The 27,077-nt window shown below is 39.4% G+C and overlaps 1 protein-coding gene across 1 annotated transcript; it reads left to right on the top strand.

The window, feature by feature from the left end:
* The first annotated feature begins 5,732 nt into the window (after positions 1-5,732).
* LOC145785785 (uncharacterized) lies at positions 5,733-8,317 on the top strand. Its single transcript, XM_082597496.1, has 4 exons — positions 5,733-5,886; positions 6,503-6,689; positions 6,902-7,020; positions 7,994-8,317. The coding sequence occupies exons 1-3, from the start codon at positions 5,857-5,859 to the stop codon at positions 7,012-7,014; spliced, it is 330 nt and encodes a 109-aa protein (XP_082453622.1). The 5' UTR covers positions 5,733-5,856; the 3' UTR covers positions 7,015-7,020; positions 7,994-8,317.
* The last annotated feature ends 18,760 nt before the right edge of the window (positions 8,318-27,077 follow it).

Raw genomic sequence — 27,077 nt, 5'->3', positions numbered from 1 at the left:
AAAGACTTGCGTATATGCTTAGACCCCAAACCACTTAATGCGGTTATCATGCGCGAACGTCATAACATCCCGACGCCAGGAGATGTACAAGCAAAGTTATCAGGGAAAAATGTTTTCACTGTTATTGATATGAAGAATGCGTATTGGCATGTGAAGCTGAGTGACGAATCATCCTATCTCACAACATTTCACACGCCATGGGGTCGAAAGAGATTTTTAAGAATGCCCTTCGGTATTTCATCCGCCAGTGAAGTTATGCAGAAACGAAACGAAGAAACGTTTGGCGACTTACTGGGTGTACATGTTATTGCTGACGACTTGATTATCGCAGCCACTGATGAAATACAACATGACGAAATTCTTCGAAGTGTGCTCAACAGAGCACAGGACAAGGGTGTGAAATTCAACAAGGACAAGATTCAATTTAAAGTCAGTACTGTTGAATACATGGGAAATTTCGTGTCACAAGATGGGTTGAAGCCAGACAACAAGAAAGTATCTGCCATTGCAGACATGCCTCAACCAAACGATATTGCATCTCTGCAAAGATTTTTGGGAATGACAAAATATTTATCGCAGTACATACCGAATGAGTCAACGATTACAGCACCCCTTCGTGAACTTTTAAAGAAAAACGCTGAATGGAAATGGACAGATGAACACGACAAAGCGATGACACACTTGAAAACTGTGTTAACAAGTAAGCCAGTTTTATCGTTTTATGATGTAAACAATCCGGTAACAATTCAGTGCGATGCATCACAGAGTGGTTTAGGATCTTGTTTATTGCAAAAGGGTAAGCCTATTGCATATGCGTCCAGAACAATGACATCAGCCGAAAAGAATTATGCACAAATTGAAAAGGAAATGCTTGCCATTGTGTTTGCAACCGAGAAATTCCATCAGTATGTGTATGGAAAAGAAGACGTGACTGTTGAAAGCGACCACAAACCGCTGGAAACAATCATGAAGCAACCTTTAAACAAGGCTCCACCGAGACTTCAAAGACTGATGCTGAGATTGCAACCATATGATCTTCGAGTAAAATTTGTACCAGGAAAGTACATGTATATGGCTGACACGTTATCGAGAGCATATTTACCGGAGACATCAGACAATGCATTGAATGAAGAGCTTGAGTATGTTATACACTCACTGATTACAAATTTACCTGTTTCTTCTCCGAAACTTGAAGAATTCCGAAAAGCTACAAGGGAAGACCCAACCTTACAAACCATATCCAACTACTGCTTGAATGGATGGCCAAGTCTACGGAAAAGCGTACCGGCTCAAGCAAGACGTTTTTGGGATATGCAGAACACATTGCACTTCTCTGAAGGCATTGTTTTTTCAAATGAACGTATCGTTGTTCCTTCTAAGTTACAATCTGAAATGTTGACTTTAATTCATGAAAGCCACTTAGGTGGTGAAAAATGTAAATCTAGGGCAAGAGAACTGCTTTATTGGCCTGGAATGTGTGCAGACATTGAAGATGTTGTTGCAAACTGTCAAACTTGCGGCAAGTATCAAAGATGTCATCAGAGAGAACCATTAATCTCTCATGTGATTCCGAATGGACGTTTTATTAAAGTTGGAACGGACATAATGACTCTTAACAATGTTGATTATCTTGTTGTAGTAGATTATTACTCCAAGTACCCTGAAGTAGTGAAACTTGTGGATAAAACTGCAAAAAGTGTTGTTAATGAATTGAAACAAATTTTCTCACGTCATGGCATTCCTGAGGAAATTGTGTCGGATAATATGCCATTTGGTAGTAAAGAGTTTTTACAATTTGCCAGCAAATGGGGTATTAAGTCCACAACATCTAGCCCTGGTTTTAGTCAAAGTAATGGCCAGGCTGAAAGAACTGTCCAAACCGTCAAAAATTTGATGAAAAAAGCGTATGATGATGACACTGATCTGTATATTGCATTGTTAGAGTATCGTAACTCGCCTATTGCTGGATTGCAGTATTCACCTGCACAAATGTTGATGAGCAGAAGACTACGTACAAAATTGCCTATCGCGACGAAGTTGCTTGTACCGCAAATTGTTGACGCTTATGATGATTTGTGTAACCGGCAAAGTCGTCAGAAACACTATTATGACCGTGGAACTAAGTCATTGCCTGTATTGAAAAAGGGAGATGAAGTCCGTTATCGTAAAGACAATTATTGGGAAAAAGCTATGGTAAATAATGAAAGAGATGAGCCTCGTTCGTACGTCATTGAAAATTCTCATGGACAAATTAGACGAAACCGGCGTGATTTGTACAAAGCTTGTAATTCAACACCTGTACGTAACTATGATTATTTAGATGACATAGTTTCATCCAGCTTCCCACACAATGCTCAAGTGTCATCCACACAGAGCAACCTAGTGTCCCCACCAAATGAAACTACTCCGCAGGTTGTTGAGAATACTCTTAATCGCACGACACGATCTGGCAGACATATTAAGACACCTGCAAGATATCGTGATTGAATTATTTATACCGTGCTTGTGATTTGTTATCAGTTGTGAATGTCATTAGTAATGCTTAAGAACATCCTGCAAGAAGGGAGGTGTAACAGATAAGCAATACTGCCTCATGTGGATTTAACACGCTCCACTGATTACTGCACTGTGCCGATCAAACCATTCATTATTATTATGTGATGTTTACAGCTGTGGTAGGTCACCAGATTTTAGAGTAAATGAATCTGCCTTCATCTTGATTTACGAAGAGCCCACAAAGATCAACTTACCGTTACACGTAAGTTATGAACATTACAGGCTATATGCTGGGTATGTTGGCACAAGGCTGGCAATTTTGTCCAACATTTTGCCAACATTGCCAACATTACGCCAACAATTTCAATACTTCTTATTATGCGTTGAAAAAGGTCTTAAAGATTTTGTTTCAGGTTTATTTGTTTTAAACTGTAAAAATACTAACACAAACCTCTTTTCATGTGGTATTGCTTCAAAACACAGTTGTGTGATTGGCTGACATCGGTCAGAAGCATTGCCAGTGTTGTGCCAATTCATAACAATTTCGGTGTTTTCTTCAAAATTATGCAAATGTAATACCATCATTTTGCTACAATTTTACATTTTAATAATAGGCTATCAATGCTGTTATTATTTTCTGATACCGTACAAGTATACTATGAATACTTAAGACCAGCGTTGGTCAGAAGGGTAGCCAACAGTTTGCCAACAAAGTAGTTTCATTTTAGTTTGTTTATGCCAAACTGAGCAGAGGTCTAGAAAAAGGCTGGAGCAACAAAACGCGAACGCGATAACGTGCTTGATACCCAAACAGTTTAAACTTTCCATTAGCCCTACACGTTTCCACAAAATAAACAATTGCAATGTCGGCTATATGCTGGATGTGAGGGCACAAGATTGGCAATTATGTCCAACATTTTGCCAACAATACGCCATCAATTTCAATAACTTATTTCTTATCATGCGTTCAAAAAGGTCTCAAAGATTTTATTTCAGGTTTATTTGTTTTAATCTTTAAAATTACTAACACAAACTTCTTTTCATGTGGTATTGCTTCAAAACACAGTTGTGTGGTTGGCTAACATCGGTCAGAAGCATTGCCAGTGTTGTGCCAATTTATAACAATTTCGGTGTTTTCTTTAAAATTATGCAAATGTATACCATGATTTTGCTACAATTTTACATTTTAATAATAGGCTATCAATGCTGTTATTATTTTCTGATACCGTACAAGTATACTATGAATATTTAAGACCAGCGTTGGTCAGAAGTGTAGCCAACAGTTTGCCAAGTTTGTTTATGCCAAACGGAGCAGAGGTCTAGAAAAAGGTAGGAGCAACAGAAACGCGAACGTGATTCCGTGCTTGATACTGAAACAGTTTAAGTTTCCATTTGCCCTACACGTTTCCACAAAATAAACAATTGCAATGTCGGCTATATCCTGGATGTGAGGGCACAAGATTGGCAATTATGTCCAACATGTTGCCAACAATACGCCATCAATTTCAATAACTTATTTCTTATCATGCGTTCAAAAAGGTCTCAAAGATTTATTTCAGGTTTATTTGTTTTAATCTTTAAAATTACTAACACAAACCTCTTTTCATGTGGTATTGCTTCAAAACACAGTTGTGTGGTTGGCTAACATCGGTCAGAAGCATTGCCAGCGTTGTGCCAATTCATAACAATTTCGGTGTTTTCTTTAAAATTATGCAAATGTATACCATGATTTTGCTACAATTTTACATTTTTATAATAGGCTATCAATGCTGTTATTATTTTTTGATACCGTACAAGTATACTATGAATAGTTAAGACCAGAGTTGGTCAGAAGTGTAGCCAACAGTTTGCCAAGTTTGTTTATGCCAAACGGAGCAGAGGTCTAGAAAAAGGTAGGAGCAACAAAACGCGAACGCGATAACGTGCTTGATACCGAACCAGTTTAAAGTTTCCATTCGCCCTACGCGTTTCTACAAAATAAACAATTGCAACGTTGGCTACTTTATTTCAGCTTCACTGGATTTATTCTTTGAAAATATTAATAGCCAACAATAAAATGACTCTTTAACTAAATGACTCATGTGGTTTAGTGGAAAAACACAGTTTCTTTCGCATACCGTATTCTTGTACCAACAACGCCATGATAAAAATCGTTTGTTCATATTCAATTGCTTCAGATAATTTAGTGCAATAAATGTCTTGTGATTCAGAGAACACTTCCAGAAAGTTTAGGCTTTGGCGCCTCCAATACCCAACTAGCATAATCCGTTCTGTTTACATTGATTCAACGTCTGCAGACGTTGGTAAGGTAACTAACAAGCGATAAACTTAAAAACGTGGTTGCTAATTCAAGTTGCCAGGTCTTCATTTTTTTCTTATGTTCAACAAAAGCTTTTTTAATTTTCAAGTTTAACTATACTAAAATGTTTTGTAATATTTTTGAAAACATTTTTTCAGGACTAACCTCAAAATTTGCGTGCAGTTCAAGAAAATTTAAAACAACTTGTAAGCTTAATCGAATTCACTTGTTGATGTTTAGTAGCGCTCGACACAGCAGCATGATTGTGGTGATCATGTAATCATTGAGTTGCGGCTGCACTGCCGCCGCGCTGCTGACCTGTCTGCAGACGCTGAATCAATGTAAAAAAAAATCGATTGATGCAGTATCACTTGTTGATTTTGTTCTGAGAGCAGTCTCGCTCACTGTCTGATTTTGACCACGTGGGTGAGATTCTCGTGTCGCCAACAAAGGGGCGTCTTTACTTTAAATGTAGCAAAGCTTGCACAATAGGCCAGCTTCAGGAGCAATCATGTTGCGTCGAAATCTCTCCTCAATTTCTTGAAGCGAGATTTCACAAAACGATTGCTACTTTTACTTTCAACGATCCGGCAAATCGTTTTTTCTACTCCCGCGGTGCATAGAACAACACTGCAGGCACAATAATTGTTGTGAAAACTCCATTATGACGTCACTACTTAAACTTTGACTGGGCAATATGACGCGTTGAAGTGAAAGAGGCAACAAAGCTTTAGAATGCGGCGATGTGTTATATCTACGTGAGGAGATGCAATTTAGCAGAAGAACTTGGTTTGTTTTGATGAAGGAAGACAGAGGCCATGACTTAATCCTTTGCTAAAGGGATTATGACGTCACTCGATTCACTTCGACTGTTCAAGCATGGCGGTTGTGCTCAATACACAATTACGTGGAGAGCCGAAAGCACAATACAATGCTTATGTGAACAGCGCTAAGAGGAATTTTCGCTTCTTGCATCGAAAATATAAAAAATCGAATTCAATTGAGATAGGCCTATTACGGCCGAAAGAAGTTTTAGAAATGATCAAAATGAAACTATAAGAATGACTTACGACAATGTTTATGAAAACCTGGTAAGTGAATGTCTTTTATTCATTGAACCTGAAATAATTGTGTAAAGTCGTTTTTGTCACTAGGCTACGTTTACACAATTTAAAGAAAGTTATAAAACTCAATTTAGAGAAAGTTATAAAACTCAATGACCAATGGAAAACTTTCATATGAAATATTCTCGTGACAAATTTAGTGCCAGTGCTTCTAGATGAGTGCTAAGAAGATATCAGCAAAGTAGCAGAGCTTGTGATGTCCCACAACATGTGTAGGGTTCTGCTCAATCTTTGATTTTGCTGCTCCGGCAGTGTTTGCCTGACTGCTTGAATGTGTTTGTATTTTTATGTCGTGTGGATAGGTCTGTGATGGTTGTAGAGTATTTGCAAATGTAGCTTTCATTGCCGTCAACTGAATAATAATAATAATAACATGTTTTATTTTGCGCCCATTGCGACAACATAGCCTACAGTAGCCTACACTGCGACCTACATACGCAACAAAACAGACGACTGGAATCCCAAAATAAACTTTAAACGTTGGCTGTCATTTGTAACAGTCGAAAATGTCTGTAACAAGTGCTGAAGCTTTTTAATATGATGGATGAAACCCCTGTCATTACATTCGATTTACATTTTGCAGGTAGCAAATTTAAGTCAAGCTGTTGGCAAAAATGCAAGCGATTGTATCAGTGGACTTATTACCAACTATTATTATCGAACACAACACAGTTCAAAGCATGTCGAGAAAAAAGAAAGGAAAAAAAACGTCGTGAAGTCTAAGCACTCGTTTGATTGTTTAAAAAAGAATCTGAAAAAGATTGTTCTTGGTGAGTACGGATAAATGTTTTTACTACGACTAAATGATTATGTCATAACTATGCCATTTTGTTCTTTTGATTAATGTATGATGTATTGAGTAATGTATGAAAATGTTTTAGTGGTGTATTCGCAGTGATGTGAACAACGAACATGGTGGTTAGTAGGCTATGACGGCATTTATATACTGATTTAACACTTCTTTTTTTACTTTCATGATTAGACATGGTGATGGCGCACGACAAAGCTGCTGCCGTGCAGCAAATTGATGAAGAGTTTCAGAGTGATTTCGAAATTGGAAGGACAGGCAAGGTGGCTGAAAACGGCAAAAACTAACTTTTGGTGAGCTTGTTATATGTTTGAAAGACAACAGCGCATGTGTTGCTTTAGTTGTTGAATAACTACTGTACACGCAATTAGAATGTATTGGAACTTGATTATTGCTCTGCGTGGCGCAGAATCGAATGATAAGTTTTTTGTCACGCACGTTGGAGAGAGGGATATTACATTGATATTGCAGATTGTCAATTAACTTCGTAGTATCCTGAACGACAACTGATCAAAATCCTACACAGTGGCGTAGCCAGAAAAATGTTTTGGGGGGGCCAAATATTTGATGAATTGAAGAGAACAACAAAGTGTTTGATTTAAAGCCATCGCCACTTGATGTGCAGTGGCGTATCCTGGTGGGTTGAAGCAATAAAACTGGTAGCGGGGTTAGAGCGTGCCGAAGGCACGCGTATTCTAAGGGGGTCCGGGGGCATGCTCCCCCGGAAAATTTTTGAAAAATTACACTCAAATAATGGATTATAGCGCTTTCTGAAAACACTTTTAGGGTAATATTTGTATGAAATTTATTAGCAGATAAACAGCTATTAACTTATTAAAGATAGCTCTTACACACGAACTGGCAAAAACTGCGGCTAAATTAGAGAACACCAAAAACACAGCTAAACAAAAACTCAATAACTACACAAAAGCCCAACAGAGTAAGCCATTCTGAAATTGCTTCCACAAATTAGTTCAAAGAAATGTAAATCGCGTAAATTTTGGGCGATTTATGATTTGGAAAATTTATTGGTGTCTTTCTGTGTGTCTAAAACAAGTCCTTGGGGGTGTTAATAGCCAGATCTCTTGGAAAGCGATATAAATTTCTACAAACTTTATTGCATTTTCAACAAAGGGCTCAACTTCGGAATCCAAAGTTTGAAAATTTGGGGGGGCATTGCCCCTTTTGCCCCCCTGGTTACGCCTATGATTCCTACACTGTTGCCAAACAGCCCTCTTGATTTGAATATTTTTGTTTCATTCGCAGGAATTCACAATGATAAAGATACACAAGAAAAAGCTGCTGATGTGCAATGAATCTCCATCTGTCAATACGATTTGATGTGGCTTGTTTCTAATAAATGTGAAAATATACGAAGCTCGGCTGTTACTTTGCTTTGTCACAAAGGGAGAAGTGTTGCTTATAAATCCGTGTTGCTGCTGTTCTTTCGCCCAAGGATTAGCTAGGTTCAACAATAAACTTTTGGTGATGAGCGAGGTTTAAGTACAGAGACGTTTGGCAAATGTAGATGCCAATGCTGTTCAGATGTTTTATGCACCAGCTTGCTTTGCATGGCCAACCTTGGTCAAAGCGCGGGCATCACAATAGTCAATAGATCAGATGAAGCAGCATCATGGTGCATAAAAGTCAACCAGAATTTAGGCGCCAGATGAAGCAAAATGGTGCACAAGCCATCTTGCCAACGTTGGCCAGATACAAATGCCAACGTTGGCAAGATGAAGCAAAATGGTGCATAAAACATTTTGCCAACGTTGGCAAGATACAGAAGCCAACGTTGGCTAGATGCAGAAGTCGACGTTGGCTAGATGCAGACGCCAACGGTGGCAAGATGCATACGCCAACGCTGGCCAGATGCATCCAAATGGTGCATAAAACATTTTGCCAACGTTGGTAAGATGCAGAAGCCAATGTTGGCTAGATGCAGAAGCCAACGTTGGCAAGATGCAGAAGCCAGCGTTGGCAAGATGCAGACGCCAACGCTGGCCAGATGCATCCAAATGGTGCATAAAACATTTTGCCACCGTTGGCAAGATGCAGAAGCCAATGTTGGCTAGATGCAGAAGCCAGCGTTGGCAAGATGCATAATCCAATGTTGGCAAGATGCAGAAGCCAACGATGGCAAGATGCAGACGCCAACGCTGGCCAGATGCATCCAAATGGTGCATAAAACATCTTGCCAATGTTGGCGTCTGCATCTTGCCAATGTTGCGGCCAACTTCTTGCCAATGTTGCCCCAACAATCAATGTTTATTGGGACACTGGTCTACACGATTTTTGCTCTATGAACTTTGAAAACTGAGGTAGAGTAATTTTGTGGTGCTGAATCCGAATCTGACCTCAGATTTATCCTATCACGTCAGGTTTATGTGATATGATAACAGCAAATTGTTACTTTTGTCAAAAGTGGAAGATTTGACGTTGCGTTTATTGTACATACACATTGTGCTATATCCAGAAATCCAGGCCATGTGATACATAAGTAGCTGAAATACACCTACCAACTATAATTTTAATAATAATTTGTTTTCTAACCAACATTATTAACAAGGCAGTAATAACAAGCTAAAAGGGAGGCTAAAAGTATAACTGACCCTCTCCCCCGTCAATGTTTTGCATGAAACCAAAAAGATTTCAGCTGGCTTATGGCAATGCTTGTCCAGTAACCTTATTTAAGCTCTGTTTTGGCCTGTCTAACACTAACCTTTCGTTATAGCACTGCATATGTTGGTGGTAAACACAACGCCAAATCTTCCACTTTTGACAAAAGTAACAAGTTGTTGTTATCATATCTCACAAACCTGACGTGATATGATAAATCTGAGGTCAGATTCGGATTCAGCACCCCAAAATTACTCTAAATCAGTTTTCAAAGTACATGAAGCAAAAAAAAATTCTTTTTTTGTAGACAAGTGTAGGCTAATACAAAAATAGGCCAAAACAAGGAAAATATTAGACAAAAGGGCCAAATGGATATATTTACCTGTTTCTATTAAAAACAATAAAATGCACATACATTTTATGACTTGTAGCGGATTTCAATAAATTGTAGCAAAAATAATTCTGCAAGTATAGCCCGAAAAATAGCAGGTAGCCTATAAAAGGACTGTAGTGGATGAGTTTTATTCCGCCACATTACAAGTATTAAACAAGTATAGAACATATATTGAGCAATGGAGAACATGGTTTCATCTGGTAGGGTTACAATATTTGAGAAGTATTGATTATTATGCATTTTGAAGAATTAATTTTAAAAAAGCCTAATTTGAGGAATTTAGCCAATCTGGTAACCCTGCGACAGGGAAGCGACTGAAAAGTTGCTTCCATGGATTAGTTAAAAGAAACGTAACTCGCGCAAACTTTGCTCTGCTTTTTTTTCTTAGTCTCTCACTTGTTTCTTAGTGTAGCAAAAACGAGAGCAAGGGAAGCGATACGAATCTTCGCTTCCGTAAGCTTCCAACTTTTTTAAAATTAAAACCGAGCTGAAATCACACGGTGACATGAGTTAGAAACCGTTCTAATTTGTATTCAGGTAAAGAAATTACGAAACCGTTTTACTGAAAAATATAATTTTCTCTTTTTTCAATTTTGACAGGGGAAGCAATGCTTCCCTTGCTTCCATTGAGGATACGCCCCTGTGGCTGATTGTTCTTTTCTGTATGATTCAATGTTACGAACAGCTTCATTGAATTCACGAAATACGAGATGATTTTATCTGAAACTGTGAATTATCCTTCTTCAGATTTATGTGAGATAAAGCCAATGCCCGCACTGGTAATGTGGTTCTGAGAGTACAGGAGCTCAAGTTGTCGAATTTTGCGATTACGGGTAGCTCGTAGGTAGGCTATCTTCGTAAATTAAGAGGAAGTGGGATACTCCCGAAGAAGGGTGATGATCACAATCGGAGAGGTTGACCAGCCAGTCATCACTCTTTTCACCTTCACCCCTCCCCCCCTTTCAGAAAATTGCCTATTTTTGCTTGTTCTCGCTTTTTCATCCAACAATTTTCCAGGGGAGGTCAGCTGACCCCATTTGCCCCTATTTGCGGACGCCCACGCAAGTGATATGCAGCATGTTAAACGAAACAGTGACATGGTGATTCGCCAATCGCCGAATGAAAGCAGTAGTTGATTGGGTAAGTGACGTTAGCTTCGAGCGTGTTGTGGCAATTTGTCATGCTTGGATGAAATTTCTGCAAAAAAATACAAGAACCAGCAAAAAAAATGTTTGCGCTTACGGCGCGACAAACCACCTCTACAGTAACATTAATCCAGCGCTGCACAGCATTTTGCAGAAACTTCAAAGGCTGAAAAAAACATAACACAAAATCACATCTTTTCCACGTAGGGGGGCCCTTTAAAAAAACTGCGTTGGCCAGGTAGCCTATATGATAATGGATCCAACATGCATGGAAGGGGAAAGATGTTTATGCAAGATTAAAGGAAGTAAAACCTTCCTGCCTATTTTCTGCTTGTGGATGTCACTGCGAAAATCTAGTTGGAGTTCATGGTGTGCAGTTGGGACTTGTGGAACAAATTTAGACAAGTTGTAGCCCACAATCATGACATTTTGGATGAGTTGGTACTTTTAAAAGAAAGCTGGACAGCAAACTTGAGCTGCAAACCGTAACGCACCACCCCATGATCTCTACTCAAAAAAATCATTCATTCCAACTTTCGAAACAATTTTCTAAAATATTTTTGTTGCTTTGAGAATTATTTATGTAAACCGGTAGGCCTATCTCGAACGGATGCGAGTTAAAAACGTGGTTTTAGCACATAGAAATTTGTAAAGAATTGTTTATGCTCCACCATGACTCAAAACCTATCGAACAGCCTATTGTGCATCACATCAGACTATGTAAAACCTTTATTTGATACTGTGATCCATAACTTTGCATTGCAAAAGGTCCGGAATGGATTAAATGCTTTGTTGAGCTATTTTCATTGCTTGTAGGCTTATTATGTGCATACAATTTTTTCTCCATCTATGCTAAAGTTACCAGCTACAACATTTTTGATTGGCATCTGAATGGAACCAATAGCCTACTGGCACGCAGGTTTGTCATGGGAAGGAGACCATTATCATCGACCCAACAACGGCTCTTCCAGGATTCCACACAACAATACAGTAGGTGGCAGCTAACAGGATCATCAGCAAGCACGCTTGCACTTCCCAAACACTACATAGGTGGGGTACTCTCAGTAGCTCTGGATGCCAACACTGCGAATCTAACATTCAGGACGTCGATCACCTGATCAAGGGTCGCCAAGCCACCAAAATCAGTGGAGGATATGGAGCAGTAGGCTACAGGCATGTGGCAACATCTTTAAACACTGGTTGAAGCGGCACCGCATATGAGATATGCACACAATATGACTCTAGGCCTACAAGTTTTTCTAGTTAAAATAGTGAGCAACAATGGCAATTTTGTCGCAAGTGTACTCGAGTGACCTTTGTTGATTTCATATAGAAAGACGTTTTTTCATATCATTACATTTATTAAAATCTAAACTTCAAAGGAATTTAATTTCACGCTGAGGAAAGTAGGCTAAGTTCAACTTAAGACACATGGTGCAACGCATGATAAAAATTTGTTGCGTTGTTTCCCGATCAGTCCTGATTTCTCTCGGAAGCAATGTCTGCCAATAGTTAGGCTAGCCACCTGCGTAAACAGACCAGTTATTCAAGAAAAGTGGTTAGTCTGGGTCCACGGTACGGTAGCATAAAATTTTCGTGCCGACGGAGCAAAATTTTTTTTGCACGGGGAGCCCCCGATCTAAAAGTGCCCCGGCCCTCCATCAGCTAAACCCGGCCCTCCATCAGCTAAACCCGGCCCTGATTGTACGTAGCCCACCCCAAAGCAAAAAAACAAGGGAAAAATTTAGAAATTTCGATAGGCTACCAGCTGCTTAACTTTTTACATTTTTGTTCCGTCACAGACAATTTCTTTGTTGTACCGGTAGGCCTAATTGCTGTAGGCCTATGACAACAAAAATACGTGCAGTATTTACTAAACTCCATTTACACAAAAGCCATTCTAATACAGTAGATTGTGTTGGTGAAGAAAAAAATGAGATAAAGCATTAAATAAAGAACTTTAACCAACTTTCCTTGCGTACTCCTCTGTGACTACAGATTAGGGAATTCAGACTTTATTTTAAAACAGTACGCCGAGTATATCGTTGCTAGTGTAGTCTAACATCTGTAGAAGCTATGGTTGTTCACACATTGCGACCACACCTTTTACATCAACATGCAGGGACCTGGGTAGCCTATAAGCCAAGCCTACGTTCTGTCAATTGTTCAGGTACGGTGACGTAGCCACGAGGGGGGCTTGGGGGAGCAATCGTCCTCCAAAATTTTATCTCGCTCTCTTCGAAAAAATAAGCTTTTAGCGCTATTACAACGCTTTAATTACATTGTATTACATGCTCAGTTGCGGCTGGTGAGTTCAAGAAATGGAGGTGTTCGTGTTCGCCGAAAGCGAATTCAACAGCAGGGGGTCTGAGGAGACTTCTACAGTACATTTTGAAAAGTTGCATATTTTCAGCTCTACATTGTGATAAAAGTTTAAGATAAAACTTGGGTTCAGGCGCGGATCCAGGAGTTTTTTTCGGGCGGGGGAAGAAAATTTGAAAATCAATTAAAAAGAAAAAAAGATAAAACAGAACAATGATACTACGACAATTACGATATGCTATAAAATAGAGGAAAACGTTTGACCTTATGTCAAGTGGTAGCGGTAGGCTAGCCTAATAGAACCTTTCCTGTGCTGTCTTACTCTGTTAGGCTACCAGCTTAATTAGCTTACCAAACTTAGCTCTCGCTGCGACCACTAGAGTAGCGTAACTCAGCAACTAGCCGGAATCTGCTGTACAATTTTTGGTTAATTGCAAACCGCAATCATTCATAGGTTATATCCACTGTGATGTCACAGCAATTCAAGGTTTCAGATTGTTTCAACTGACGTCATTTGGTTCAGCGTTGGTTTCAGCTGAGTCAGCTGACTCAGCTCCAACAAAATGTTGCTATTAAAATGTATTTGAAATTGTACGAAAGAAAAAATAACGGAGCCTGATCGTTGGATCATTTCAACCATAATAATAACAAAAAATTATTCCCCCCCGGGATAAGTTAAGTCCGCCGTGGGACTACCATCAATTCAATTCAGCTGTTTAGAAGCATATCAAACCATTTGAATTTGATGCTGAAACATACAATTTCAACAATTCCTCACAAAATTTCGGGGGGCCCCCATAAATCCTCCCCTGCTTGGGTTATTTAAGAGGTTTGCAAATGTGAGGGCCTACTATTTGGACGATCAACAATTAAATGTGAATAATACGTTCTAAATCAGTGATTCCCAACCGCGGCTCTCAGAGCAGCATACGGCTACAAGCTAGCCTTCTTGCGGCTTTCATTGATCCCAGAAAATCCCACAAAATATATAAAAAAATATATTTATAATGTAATTAGGGCGATTATTTTTTGACTTGTCAAAATTGTTTACAAACTGCGTTGTCGTTGTGTCGTAGAGGTTGCACTGTCAGTGAACTTTTCATTTTACATCTTACACCTTGTAGCCTACTTTATACTGTTGTGAATGGCCCATTGTCCACTTATTGTGAATCATAAACCATTAAGTAAAATAATTAGGTTGATATGGTGGGATGCTTAACATGTAAAATTGTGTATAAATTGTGTACAATTGTGTAAAAATTGTGTACAAAACGTGTAAAATTTCTGGTAGGTCCTATAAAACAGACTGAGAAAAACAGTAAGTTATTGCCGCTATAAAACTATAAAGCAGGAGAATCGGATCTTCCAAAGCGCTTGGGAAGAAAAGTATTTTGAAATTGAGGTAGACAACAAAGCGCATTGCATCGGTAGGCACTTTAACCATAGATGCTTTAACCATATAGATCAGGGTTGCCAGATACTCAAGCTATAGTAAGGCCAAATCCATTATAAAATAAGGCCAAAAAAAGGCCAATTTTTTTATTTAGTTCTATAGCTAAATAAACGCTAACAACTTAATTGAAATAATTTTTTGAAAATGCCATTTTACGATCAAATATGACAGATAATAATTTAGCCCTGTCAGAGCATAATGACTGGTTCGTTTGCATAATTTGATTAATGAAAAATTACTGTAGTAGCAGATAAACTAGAAACCATTATTACTTCAATTCATGAACAGTGGTATTCGGAACATCTAGCTAAGCAATAAGCATGAATTTGTCTTATTGAGTATAGGCTACGTACCAGGGATGTCTACAACTACAGGATTGGAAACTATTTTCAGTGCTATACATGACTACAGAAGAATTATTAAAATAAAACACTGTTTGTATCAACTAAAGAATGTATAAAATTCAATTTTGCAATAACAATATAAAATATAGCCTTCACTCACATCAAAACTTATTTGATGTATAGAAGTTTAAAACCACGAATCTAAAAAATCAAAAATAAACGAATGCAAAGATTCCCTGTCGTTCTGTAGCATTTTGCGTATTGCAAACCGGATCAGAAGTAAACGTGGAGTGTTCAACAATCAGTGAAATGTGTTGTCGTAGGCTTTTATAATAAACTTATTCACAGACCAACCCAGTACGAAATCAATACGTTTAAGATGTCATAAGAACTAAAACTAATAGGCTACTCGGTTTTGAAATTATTTAGCAGCAAACAAAATACGACAATATTGCACAAATGGAATGCAAGCACATCACATTAACAAACAAGGCAAGTGTATACTTTACGGTTTACGGCAGGTGCAACTTAATAGAACCGCCCTGTCCACCGCTAACACATTCTCTACTCTCTACCTATGTCTCTACTCACTAATTAAAATTAAAACGAATATAGGTCAGGCTCTAAGTGATGATAAGTGATACTTTTATATTACAATTGAAATTAAATTTCCTTAAAATAATACATTCTAAACCGGTCAAACCTTGCAGCCATAAAAAGGGCCAAATAAGGCCAGATTTTCTGGCCTTATTTGCATCAATTTTTGTAGGCCAACTGCAATTTAAAAAGGCCAGTTTTCTGGAATTTGGCCTAAAAAAAGGCCATCTGGCAACCCTGATATAGATATGCAACTCAGCAATCGTGGAATTATCGTCACGCTCGACTGACTTTATGGACACAATCAACAATCAAGGTTGCCAGCTTGGCTAGCGTATCTATGGTAGGCTATTATTGTACGGTTTGAGCTTGGCGAGTGGTGGCTTTTGAGCTCCTTTGGAATATTTTGTTTGGCGTATATTTCAAGTTTTCACAGAATAGCCTACTATGAAAAATCAAGACAATAATCTTTCTTTACGTAGGTTAAGCGACTTCTGTTTCATGATCGTTGGAACTACCATTTAAGCTTATTTCCAGTGACTCATTAATCAATCAAATCAATCATTTTATTTTTCGTCATTAACGCGTCCGGGACGAAAAAGATACTAACTACAAAAATCGATATAAACCTACCAGCACGTTAATGAGCGGGAAAAGGTGGCAAAACCTTGAAATGTTTAAAACGTGCCTGAATGAAAAATTATGTAGTAGGCTATATATCAGTAGTTAGCACGGCCACAAAACCCAAAAAAACAAATAGCAAAAAATAAAACAAAAACAGAGAGAAGCACACATGTAGTAAAGCTTGTTGTAGGCAGTTTACAAACCTGAGATAGAGGGGGGCCGGAACGACTTTAGGGTGAGATATACGGTAGCGATAATGCTGGGCAACTCGTTCGTTTTCCCGCTATTAGCCATGAAAGTCGAAATGTGAGACAGATGAATAATTGCAATAGCTTGAACAAGAAACGAAAGGTAAATTTCACATTCATAGCATCACAATCTGCTGCAAAGTATAAAATGTGTCCACGGGATAATTTGTGTGGGCCTACTGTAGGCTATAGGCCCTATAATTTGGCTAAAAGCGAATAGCAGAAGTTGTTAGCCTATATTGCAAAATGTGCAGTAGCTTACATGACCTTAAAAGGGCACCATTGCCCCCCATCCAGAGAAAATTTGAGGGCAGGGGGCATCCTCCCCCCTGCTGAGACAGCTTCATTAGCATCACGGATCCAACCGCCAAACCAAGACAATTTTAATGTTTGGTACACACCATAACTAGGCTACCAAATGCTATAGCACAGCTTTCGGTAGCCAGCAGTAACTTTCATTTTGGTAACACTCAGTAGATTAATTGAATAAAACTTCAGCTTGTCCTGGAACCAGGGTTGCCAAATGGCCTTTTTTTAGGCCAAATTTCAGAAAACTGGCCTTTTTAAATTGCAGTTGGCCTAAAAAAAATTGATGCAAATAAGGCCAGAAAATCTGGCCTTATTTGGCCCATTTTATGGCTGCAAGTTTTGACCGGTTTAGAAAGTATTATTTTAAGGAAATTCAATTTCAATTGTAATATAAAAGTATCACTTATCATCACTTAGAGCCTAGCTTATACCGGTATTCGTTTTAATTTTAATTCGTGAGTAGAGACATAGGTAGAGAGTAGAGAATGTGTTAGCAGTGGGCAGGGCGGTTCTATTAAGTTGCACCTGCCGCAAACCGTAAAGTATACACTTGCCTTGTTAATGTGATGTGTTTGCATTCCATTTGTGCAATCTTGTCGTATTTTGTTTGCTGCTAAATAATTTCAAAACCGAGTATAAGTTTTAGTTCTCATGACATCTTAAACGTATTGATTTCGTACTGGGTTGGTCTGTGAATAAGTTTATTATAAAAGCCTACGACAACACATTTTACTGATTGTTGAACACTCCACGTTTACTTCTGATCCGGTTTGCAATACGCAAAATGCTACAGAACGACAGGGAATCTTTGCATTCGTTTATTTTTGATTTTTTAGATTTGTGGTTTTAAACTTCTATACATCAAATAAGTTTTGATGTGAGTGAAGGCTATATTTTATATTGTTATTGCGAAATTGAATTTAGACATTCTTTAGTTGATACAAACAGTGTTTTATTTTAATAATTCTTCTGTAGTTATGTATAGCACTGAAAATAGTTTCCAATCCTGTAGTTGTAGACATCCCTGATTCCCTGGTACATATACTCAATAAGACAAATTCATGCTTATTGCTTAGCTAGATATTCCGAATAGCACTGTTCATGAATTGAAGTAATAATGGTTTCTAGTTTATCTGCTACTACAGTAATTTTTCATTAATCAAATTATGCAAACGAACCGGTCATTATGCTCTGACAGTGCTAAATTATTATCTGTCACATTTGATTGTAAAATGGCATTTTCAAAAAATTATTTCAATTAAGTTGTTAGCGTTTATTTAGCTATAGAACTAAATAAAAAATTTGGCCTTTTTCGGCCTTATTTTATAATGGATTTGGCCTTCTTATAGCTTGAGTATCTGGCAACCCTGCCTGGAACTACAGCTCCAAAAAAGGTCTTTACCTACTTATCAATGGTTGACAGGCTTGTTGTTAGGCATTGTCGGAAATTTTCAAGCATTTTCCGGGGTTGTCAGGCATTGTAGAATAGCTACTTTCAGGCATTGTCGATCATTATCAGTGGTTGACGGGTTTGTTAGGCATTATAGAACATTTTCAGGCATTGCCAAACATTTTCAGGGGTTGTCGAGGATTTTCAGGAGTTGTCAGGCATTGTAGAGTAGCTACTTTCAGGCATTGTCCGGAATTTCCAGGCATTGTCAAGGATTTCCAGGCATTGTTGATCAATATCAGTGGTTGACAGGTTTGGTAGTCATTATGGAACATTTTCAGGCATTGTCGAACATTTTCAGGGATTGTCGAGCATTTTCAAGGGTTGTCGAGCATTTTCAGGGGTTGTCAGGCATTGTAGAGTAGCTACTTTCAGGCATTGTCGGTAATTTCAAGGCATTGTCTAGGATTTAGAGGGGGGCAGAGGGTGCAGGTACCCCGGACCCCGACTTTTAAAGGGCCCCCCTACGTGAAAAAGATGTGATTTCGTGTTATTTTTTTTCTTTTAGCTTTTGTGGTTTCTGCAAAATGCTGTGCAGTGCTGGATTGATGCTACTGTAGACGTCGAGTGGGTGTTTCGCGTCGTAGGCGAATTTTTTTGCACGGGGGCCCCTGATCTAAAAGTGCCCCGGGCCTCTCATCAGTTAAATCCGGCCCTGTGTGAAAATGAAATGCGTTTTTATCAGATTATAATCAAAATCAAAAATCGTAGTCTGAAAGTGCCGCCCCCAGACGTGCCGCCCGGGGCAGTCCACTCCTCCTTCCCCCTCCCTAGCTACGCCACTGATTGTCGGACATCTTCAGGCATTGTCTAGGATTTCCAGACATTGTCGAACATATTCAGTGGTAGATAGGTTTGTTAGGCATTGTCGAACGTTTTCTTGGGTTGTCGATCATTACCAGGTTTTGACAGGTTTGTCAGGCGTTGTCGATACTTATGATAGCCAGGTCATTTAAACGCTGCTGTGTTTGTGTATACCCAGAGGTGGGCAGAGTTACTTTCAAAAGTAACTGAGTTACAGTTACAGTTACTTGGCCAAAATAGTAACTGAGTTACCGTTACAGTTACCAATTTTAAAAAGTAACTAGTTACCGTTACTAGTTACAGTTACTAGTTACTTTCAGTTACTCACAAATCTGAACATAAAATTCTGCACCTGGCCAGCTCTGCATGCAAGCCCAGTTTAACCGCAATGTTTGATATATAGTGTTAGAGCCATCCATGCTAACATAACAGCACAAGTACAAAACCAACAAGGTTTTATTTAAAAAAAATACTCAGTGGCTTATATGTTTATTTCCTTTGAGAAATACGAGCATTTCAAAGTGCTCGTCACTCAGGCCTGCCCTTTTGGGCTTTAAAATGTCCATCCTTGCCCAATCGTCGTCGTTGTGTGAGCCCCTGGGGCCGAAAGTGTATCCTTTTACCGCCCCAGATTCACGATGTTCCCGGACTACACTGGAAGGCTACTAGAGAGCAGCCAGTCTTCGGTTTCATCATCCATGACGCAGACCTTCCACTCCGTTAGGTGGCTTGAAGATGGTACAGTCATCGATGATGTCCGCCCCGATAGTTCAATTGGTTAGCGCGTCACTTCTGGAACGAAAAAGCTTCAAGATCAAGCGGCACTGGTTCGACTCTCAGGGCATGCGCTTGAGCAACGCACGTTAAGGACTCCTCTCTATTTAGCGGCATCTAATAGATGGAATAATTTCCCGGCAATAAGACTTCAACAATCGGAAACTTCACTTTGTCAATCTCGGTGACCGGGCCTGCGTCAGTGATTTAAAGCCTCTACAAGTATGCGAAACTGCCAGGATTAAGTTCTGCAAGAAGCTTTCCCAGTCCGAGGATAAAGATTTAATCAATCAATCAATGATGTGGTCTGCGGTCTGTTCCTCGGCACCACATTCACAGGAGGAAGAGGCCATTTCCCATTGGTGCATGGTTGAGCGGAAAAGCCCGACGCCGGTACGGAGACGGTTGAGGCGTACCCATGCCTGTCTTGGTAGTATCAGGTCGATGGAGCGTGTGTCGGCGTCGGGGATGAACGAATAGTCTGGTGATGAACAAGTGCTGCAATGAAAGCAATATTTCTACTGCAGCACTTGACGGAATGGGAGTGTTATGTTTTTAAAACAGTTTTTTCATCGGTCCAATTGTGAATCTGGATCCGCTTAACTTGTCCTCAGGGTTCGCTTCCAAATACTCCTGTAACAGATTCAACGCGCATTGCTTTCTTTTCTAGGTATTTGCGTAAAGTGGTGCAAAAGTCATCCGTGGCTCTACCTACCACCATCCACTTCAGCGTCGCTGCTGCTCCCCTCTTCAGCAGACCAGTTTGCTTCTTCAATTGCTTGAAGCATGTTCTGTTTTATTTTTGTCTTCAATTCAGCAGTGTCGCTTAATGATCAGGCATTAAACACAGATAAGTCTAAATTGTAGGTGGAATGCAGTCGCTGTCCTCGAACCAATGACCAAATCTGGTTTGTATTGCTTCCACAAGAACGTCCACCAACGGCAAGCAAACAGCAATGCTGTTGCTGGTTTTAATGTCAGACAATCTTTTTAGAGGCATTGCAAGCGTTACACTAAATGCAATAAGTTTCAACTTCTTGAAGGTAACCATAACTAACTGACTATAAGCATCAACAAATTTCTTTTAATCGATGCGGGTTTCTTGATGCTTAAAGTCAGTTAGTTAGTTACCTTCAAGAAGTTGAAATTTACTGCATTTTTATAAATATTTTCAGGTTCCTGATGAGGGCTTAAGTTAAACCGAAAACGTTTGACTGTTAAATTCATTTGTAAATATGTAAAATTTATTATTATAATGCTCAACCCTGTTGCATTGTTGTGTCTTGCCTGTCTTTGGTACATATTGATTAATCGCCAAAAACAACTAATTTAGCCAAATCAGTTATAAAAAATCGCCAAAAAAGAGCTAAATCATAAATATGAAGCTAAACGTCTTAAAAAATCGCCAGATTTCTAGACTTTGGCGATCAATTCGCCAATATGGCAACCCTTCTCCACCAGACCACAAAACAAAAGTAGAACCGCGCATGCGCAGTGCTGCGCCGATACATCTGCGAAAAAAATGCATTATTGCGCAAAACGCAGCAAACACGCACTAAGCAAGACACAAACACGTGCAGAGAAATAAACGGCAATTAAAAACTAAAATTTCAATACAAAAGTAACTTGTAACTGTAACTGTTGAAAAAGTGTTAAAATAGGAACTAGTTACCGCGTTTCGTTACTTTTGGAAAATAGTAACGAAGTTACCGTTACAGTTACTCAAAAAGTAACTAGTTACAGTAACTAGTTACTTTTGTAACTAGTTACTGCCCACCTCTGTGTATACCGCAAATACGTTTACAACCTACGCAAAATAGAAAGGGATCATTCTGCTCATCATGCAGAGCTGGGAATAAAAATGCATGAAAATGTTCGACAATGCCTGACAAACGTGTCAAAAACCAATAATGATCGACAATGCCTGGAAATCCTAGACAATGCTAGGAAATGCCCAACAATGCCTGAAAGTAGCTTAATCTAGAATGCCTGACTATCCCTGAAAATGCTAGACAACCCCTGAAAATGTTCGACAATACCTGACAAACCCGTCAACCACTAATAATGATCAACAATGCCTGGAAATTCCCAACAATGCCTGAAAGTAGCTACTCTACAATGCCTGACAACCCCTGAAAATGCTCGACAATCCCTGAAAATGTTCCATAATGACTACCAAACCTGTCAAACACTGATATTGATCGACAATGCCTGGAAATCCTAGACAATGCCTGGAAATTCCCAACAAATGTCTGAAAGTAGCTACTCTACAATGCCTGACAACCCCTGAAAATGCTCGACAATCCCTGAAAATGTTCGACAATGCCTGAAAATGTTCCATAATGACTACCAAACCTGTCAAACACTGATATTGATCGACAATGCCTGGAAATCCTAGACAATGCCTGGAAGTTCCCAACAATGCCTGAAAGTAGCTACTCTACAATGCCTGACAACCCCTGAAAATGCTCGACAACCCCTGAATATGTTCGATAATGCCTGAAAATGTTCGACAATGCCTCACAAGCCTGTCAACCACTGATAATGATCGACAATGTCTGGAAATCCTACACAATGCCTAGAAATTCCCAACAATGCCTGAAAGTAGTTAGCCTACTCTACAATACCTGAAACCCCTAAAAATGTTCGACAACCCCTGAAAATGCTCCACAACCCCCCAAAAAGCCGACAATGCCTGACAATGCCCGACAATGCCTACAATGCCAGACAATGGGTATTTAGAGGTACCCTCTGTGACTGTGATTTGTTTTCAATCGCCAGAATCTCCATAAAGCAGTCCATGCGGAACGAGAATGTGACGTCATCACAAGCAATCCATACGTCAGCTTGAAAACGAAGAAAGTTTTATTTAAACAAAAACCAAAAAAATATATTAAAAATAAAGTTGTTTTGCTGTGCCAAGTTTGAAGTCAATGCATACAGCCATAGCTACGCTGTTAGCCTTCAAACATCGTTACGCACCACTGAGTTGCATATCTATATGTAAGATATCTATGCTTTAACATTACCCACTCGTCGAAAAAGCTTACTCGCGATTCAGCTGATTTCAGTCATGTGACTCGACACGTGATATTCTGATCGAAAGATTTTGATACAAAGAAATTTAACTGAATGCTTTGCCACAACCAGCGTTGCCTAATGGTTAGGGCAGAGGAGTAGTAATTTCGATTTCGTGGGTTCGATTCCCACCCTCTGCTAATACTATATTTTCTTCTGCAACTGAACTGGGTGCAAGAAGGATCTTAATGACTGCAATCAATGGAGTTTATAAGGAAAATTGTGACTAAAACACAAAGCAATTTCGCATTGAAGAGCAGGCACTCTTCGACGAGTGGGTGATGTTAAAGTGCCTACCCATTGCATCCTCTGCAATTGCGCCTCGCTTTGACAAACTTGTTAAGCTCAAAGCCAATGTCAAGTTGGACATTAAATTGATTTGTGTTATTTTTCTTGTTAGTGTTGCTATTCGTTGATAGCCTACATGCTTTAAAATTTTCGTTATTATTACCTGAGTGTTTTCATGCGGCTCCATACGTAGGCTACTCTGAAGTTTGAAATTCGGCCCCGACACCAAAAAAGGTTGAGAACCACTGTTCTAAATAATAAAAAAATAAAACGCTTGTTTTTCTTCATCACCTAGACAAAGAATTGGGTGTAGATATGTTGCTTGTTGCATGACATATAAAATTCAAGCAGTTTTCTCCGAGAATGGGAAGTATCAGTTTTTCTAATGTCTCCCTATTTGCGTTCTTCTGTTACTAAGACTACAGTAGCCTAAGGCAGATTAATCCATTGCATACCACCAGAGACATAAGGCCTGCACAGGAGATTAATACAATGAGTCCCCTCACAAGCATTACTGCAGTGGCGTGGCCAGTGGCCTGGTCCAACTCGTCCTTAATACCTTCAATGAAGGTTCTTCATTGTCTTGCGTCAAATCCAAGACAATTTAGAACTGTGATCAAACATCAATAAAAGAAAAACAACAACAATTCGAGATGCTTGCAAACAACTAAATCGAAGTAGGCTACAACTTCATAGCAAATAATTTTTTCTACATTATTGGAGGGGATGCTGCCAAAATATTGGGGAGGATACAGGGCCGTAGCCAGACCGCAGAGCTAGGGGGGGCCAACTTTTTGTTAGGGGGGCCGAAAAAATTTAAATGATTTTGGCATTTTAACCTCTTAAATACCGGTATCCACAAAAATTGCGATATATCAGATTAGTGTTAAGACCAACACTGGTCTCTTATTTTATCCGCTAGTTAAATCACGGCAACCATATTACAATGACCAACATAACACAGCAATTGTTGTATAAATAGCGTTAGGCCACTTGTTATGAGCAGTAGCGTAGCCAGGAATTTTGAAAGGGGGGAGGGGGGTTTGACGGCGAGTTTCACTTATCGCGACACCCAGCGACGGAGGGTCTGGGGGGCGTTCCCCAGAAAATTTTGAAAAATTACTTTGAATTTGGTGCATTCTGAGAGTATTTTCAACAAAAATGTGGCTTTGAATATTCCTGTAAAATGGTGCTGTCCGGTGGCATAGCAAAAGGATGAAATCATGTTTTCTTCGGCATTTTTCGGAAATAAAGCTACAAGTCTCTGTTTTCTTGTTGCTAATTCCAGGCTAAGATATTTGAATGTTTGGTAATGGCAAAACTCGCTCTTTGCAGTTTCGTTTAAAGTTAGGCAAACTTTGTTTTAGTGACATAAAGAGACTGAAAGCATCATTCTCAATATCGTGACGTCACACGCGTGCCAAAGGGGGGTTGCAGCCCCCATAACCCCTCCTTGGCTACGCCACTGGTTATGAGCAAAAACTTTAACTGGCTCGAAGAAGCTAGTGCCGAGGATTTTGCAATATATGATTACATTCCGCCTATACACCCGTGAGCTAGTCTATTGCAATCGCGGATGTTTGGATGCAAACCGTCGTCCCCGAAACGGTCTCACAAACAAGTCTAAATCGATAGATTTTGATACAGAATGTTCAAAGGCCATAAGCACCAAGTTTGCCTGTCTTGGTTGTAACATGCTCCGTCTAAGTGGGAGCGTCAACCCTTGTTAACACTGTGAATCCACACTCACAAACGGCAGTGCTAGATCCAAATGTAGCAATATCTGCTGCAAGGTTGAACACTTTACGTTTACAGATTAGAAAACTAGAAACAAAATTTATTTACACTGATTGAAGAGAAAAAATAAACACTGCTTAAAAGATTACGGGTTTATATTTTGTATGCGTTGTCTTCAAAAACCACTTGCTTTACCACTGCACATTTTGCGATTTATCACTGCACAAATTTGGTTTATCACTGCACAAATTGGTTATCACTGACCCTTAGAATTAGGTATGGTAGCCTACCGAGAATAGCGACAGCTGATATCAAATAGCCTAATTTGTACCGGTTTGTAGGCCTGCTGGAAAACCATTCCTTCTTTGTTAGGATATCATTCTTTCCCAAAACATTTTTATTTTGCACAGTTTCTGACAATTTTTCTACCAACCTAACACCTGTTGGCCTTCGTTGAATGGAACATGTTGAGGTTGCCAAAGGAGGGGGTAGGGGGGAGGGCGAAATTGTTTAATCATCTTAGCTGTGAACTAAACAAAACAATTGTAGTTAATTGGGCCTAGGTTGGAGCTCTGCAACGGGAAAGATGGGCAAAATCATTACAATTGTAGCTGTTGCTCGAGAATGTTGGGATTTTGCCAGGGGGGGGCGAGGCCCCCCTGGCCCCCGGCTGGCTACGGGCCTGGGAGGATATATCCCCCATCTCCCTACTTCGGCACTTTTGAGCCTAATACAAATCAACGCAGGGCAGGATTAACATAGTGGCAGATGTAGCAGCTGCTACGGGCCCCGCGCTTGGTGAGCAAAACATAGTTGGTAGGCCTAACTAATTTTTGGCTTGCAAACTGGAATGGCATAGGAGAATATTATAGTTATATGATTAAATTACTAGTCCCAACGTCTTGTCCCTTCCTAATTATTGTAAACTTTACATCTATGTATTCTTTGCTGCTTCAACACACCGGACACCGGTGGTGCGTTTTGGAGTGTTCATGTGGTGGAGTGCTAAAGAGGCTCTCTACAACACTATGGTCCGCAAGCACTGATGCCAGTAAGATTATTAAAAAAACGATTTTCTTTGAAAAGGAGGCACTGGAGAAACTTTCGAATGACCAAGAGCAAAATACATAGTGTCGACAGCAGGCAAATGGACTCCTCGAGAAAATAGAGTTGCTCGAAACTGGAATATTAGTGTTTTTTTTTTGGAATAGGCCTAGCTTCCAGGCAGCTCCTCTCTTCAAGCAAAGCAGCAAAATCTTAACATTGCTTCAGCGTTGTGTGCCTCTTTGGCAGGATCCCTACAGACTTTCAGAGAACAATTCGCTAAGTTTGAGTCAGAGGCACAGAAGGCTGACTCATGGCCACCTAAAGATACGGCCTGATTTGTCACATTTTGCAGAAATTTCCAGGTTTTTCTAAGTTTGGGCAAACGTTTAAGTAATTTTTTCTAAAAATTAGATTTTTACGCTTTCTTTATTCTTTTCCCCAGATGACACAATAGGTTTTAACATCCTCACACGTTGAAAAACAAAGAAAATTTGATTTTGTAAATTTTAGTCAGACTGTTAATTTTAAATAACAGTCTGATTTTGCGTTTTTCAACTTACTTTTTCTCATTTGCTACTGCTTCCCCAAGGCAACAAAAAAGTTTTTTGTCATTAGGAAACCTCAAAAAGTAAAAACATCTCAAAATATGTCAGTCAAGCACTAGCAGTAGCTGTAATCAAAATTTGCAAAATGTGACAAATCAGGCCGCATCTCCAGGTGGCCATGGCTGACTCAAGTGCCGGGTTAGTGCAACAAAAACTTGCCTTAGTAATAACCTTTTCCAAGTAGGATCATGGCATAAATTCATGACCACTTTTGTACTTGCTGGTACAGCAGTGTCTCGATCCTGGCCACTGTATAGTTTGAAATTCCAGGTGTATCCACACATACTCCCACTTGATTCACAGAGTCGGTACAGCTATAGTCCAATTTTCAACCGTGCCCTCTTCGAAGGATTGTATTGCTTGAACTTTAGCCTGCCGTGAAATTTCAGCATAGTTTCATTCACAGAGATGTGCTTTTGTGGACAATAGACTTCCTGAAAATTGTGGAGAAACTCATCAAGCAGAGGTCTTATCTTGAATAAACGATCGGTTTCAACATCCAAGTGCAGGTG

Source organism: Aplidium turbinatum, chromosome 16 (genome assembly GCF_918807975.1).
Source record: "Aplidium turbinatum chromosome 16, kaAplTurb1.1, whole genome shotgun sequence".
NCBI lineage: Eukaryota > Metazoa > Chordata > Ascidiacea > Aplousobranchia > Polyclinidae > Aplidium > Aplidium turbinatum.
The sequence above is the reverse complement of the archived record's forward strand: the minus strand, read 5'-3'. Positions and strand labels throughout refer to the sequence as shown.

What these genes read in the sequence shown, in the direction of transcription:
- LOC145785785 (XM_082597496.1), top strand. Translation starts at nt 5,857, where the DNA reads ATGACTTACGACAATGTTTATGAAAACCTG. An exon ending in ACAATGTTTATGAAAACCTG is followed by an intron (nt 5,887 to 6,502) that starts GTAAGTGAATGT and finishes TACATTTTGCAG; the next exon opens with GTAGCAAATTTAAGTCAAGC. An exon ending in TCTGAAAAAGATTGTTCTTG is followed by an intron (nt 6,690 to 6,901) that starts GTGAGTACGGAT and finishes TTTCATGATTAG; the next exon opens with ACATGGTGATGGCGCACGAC.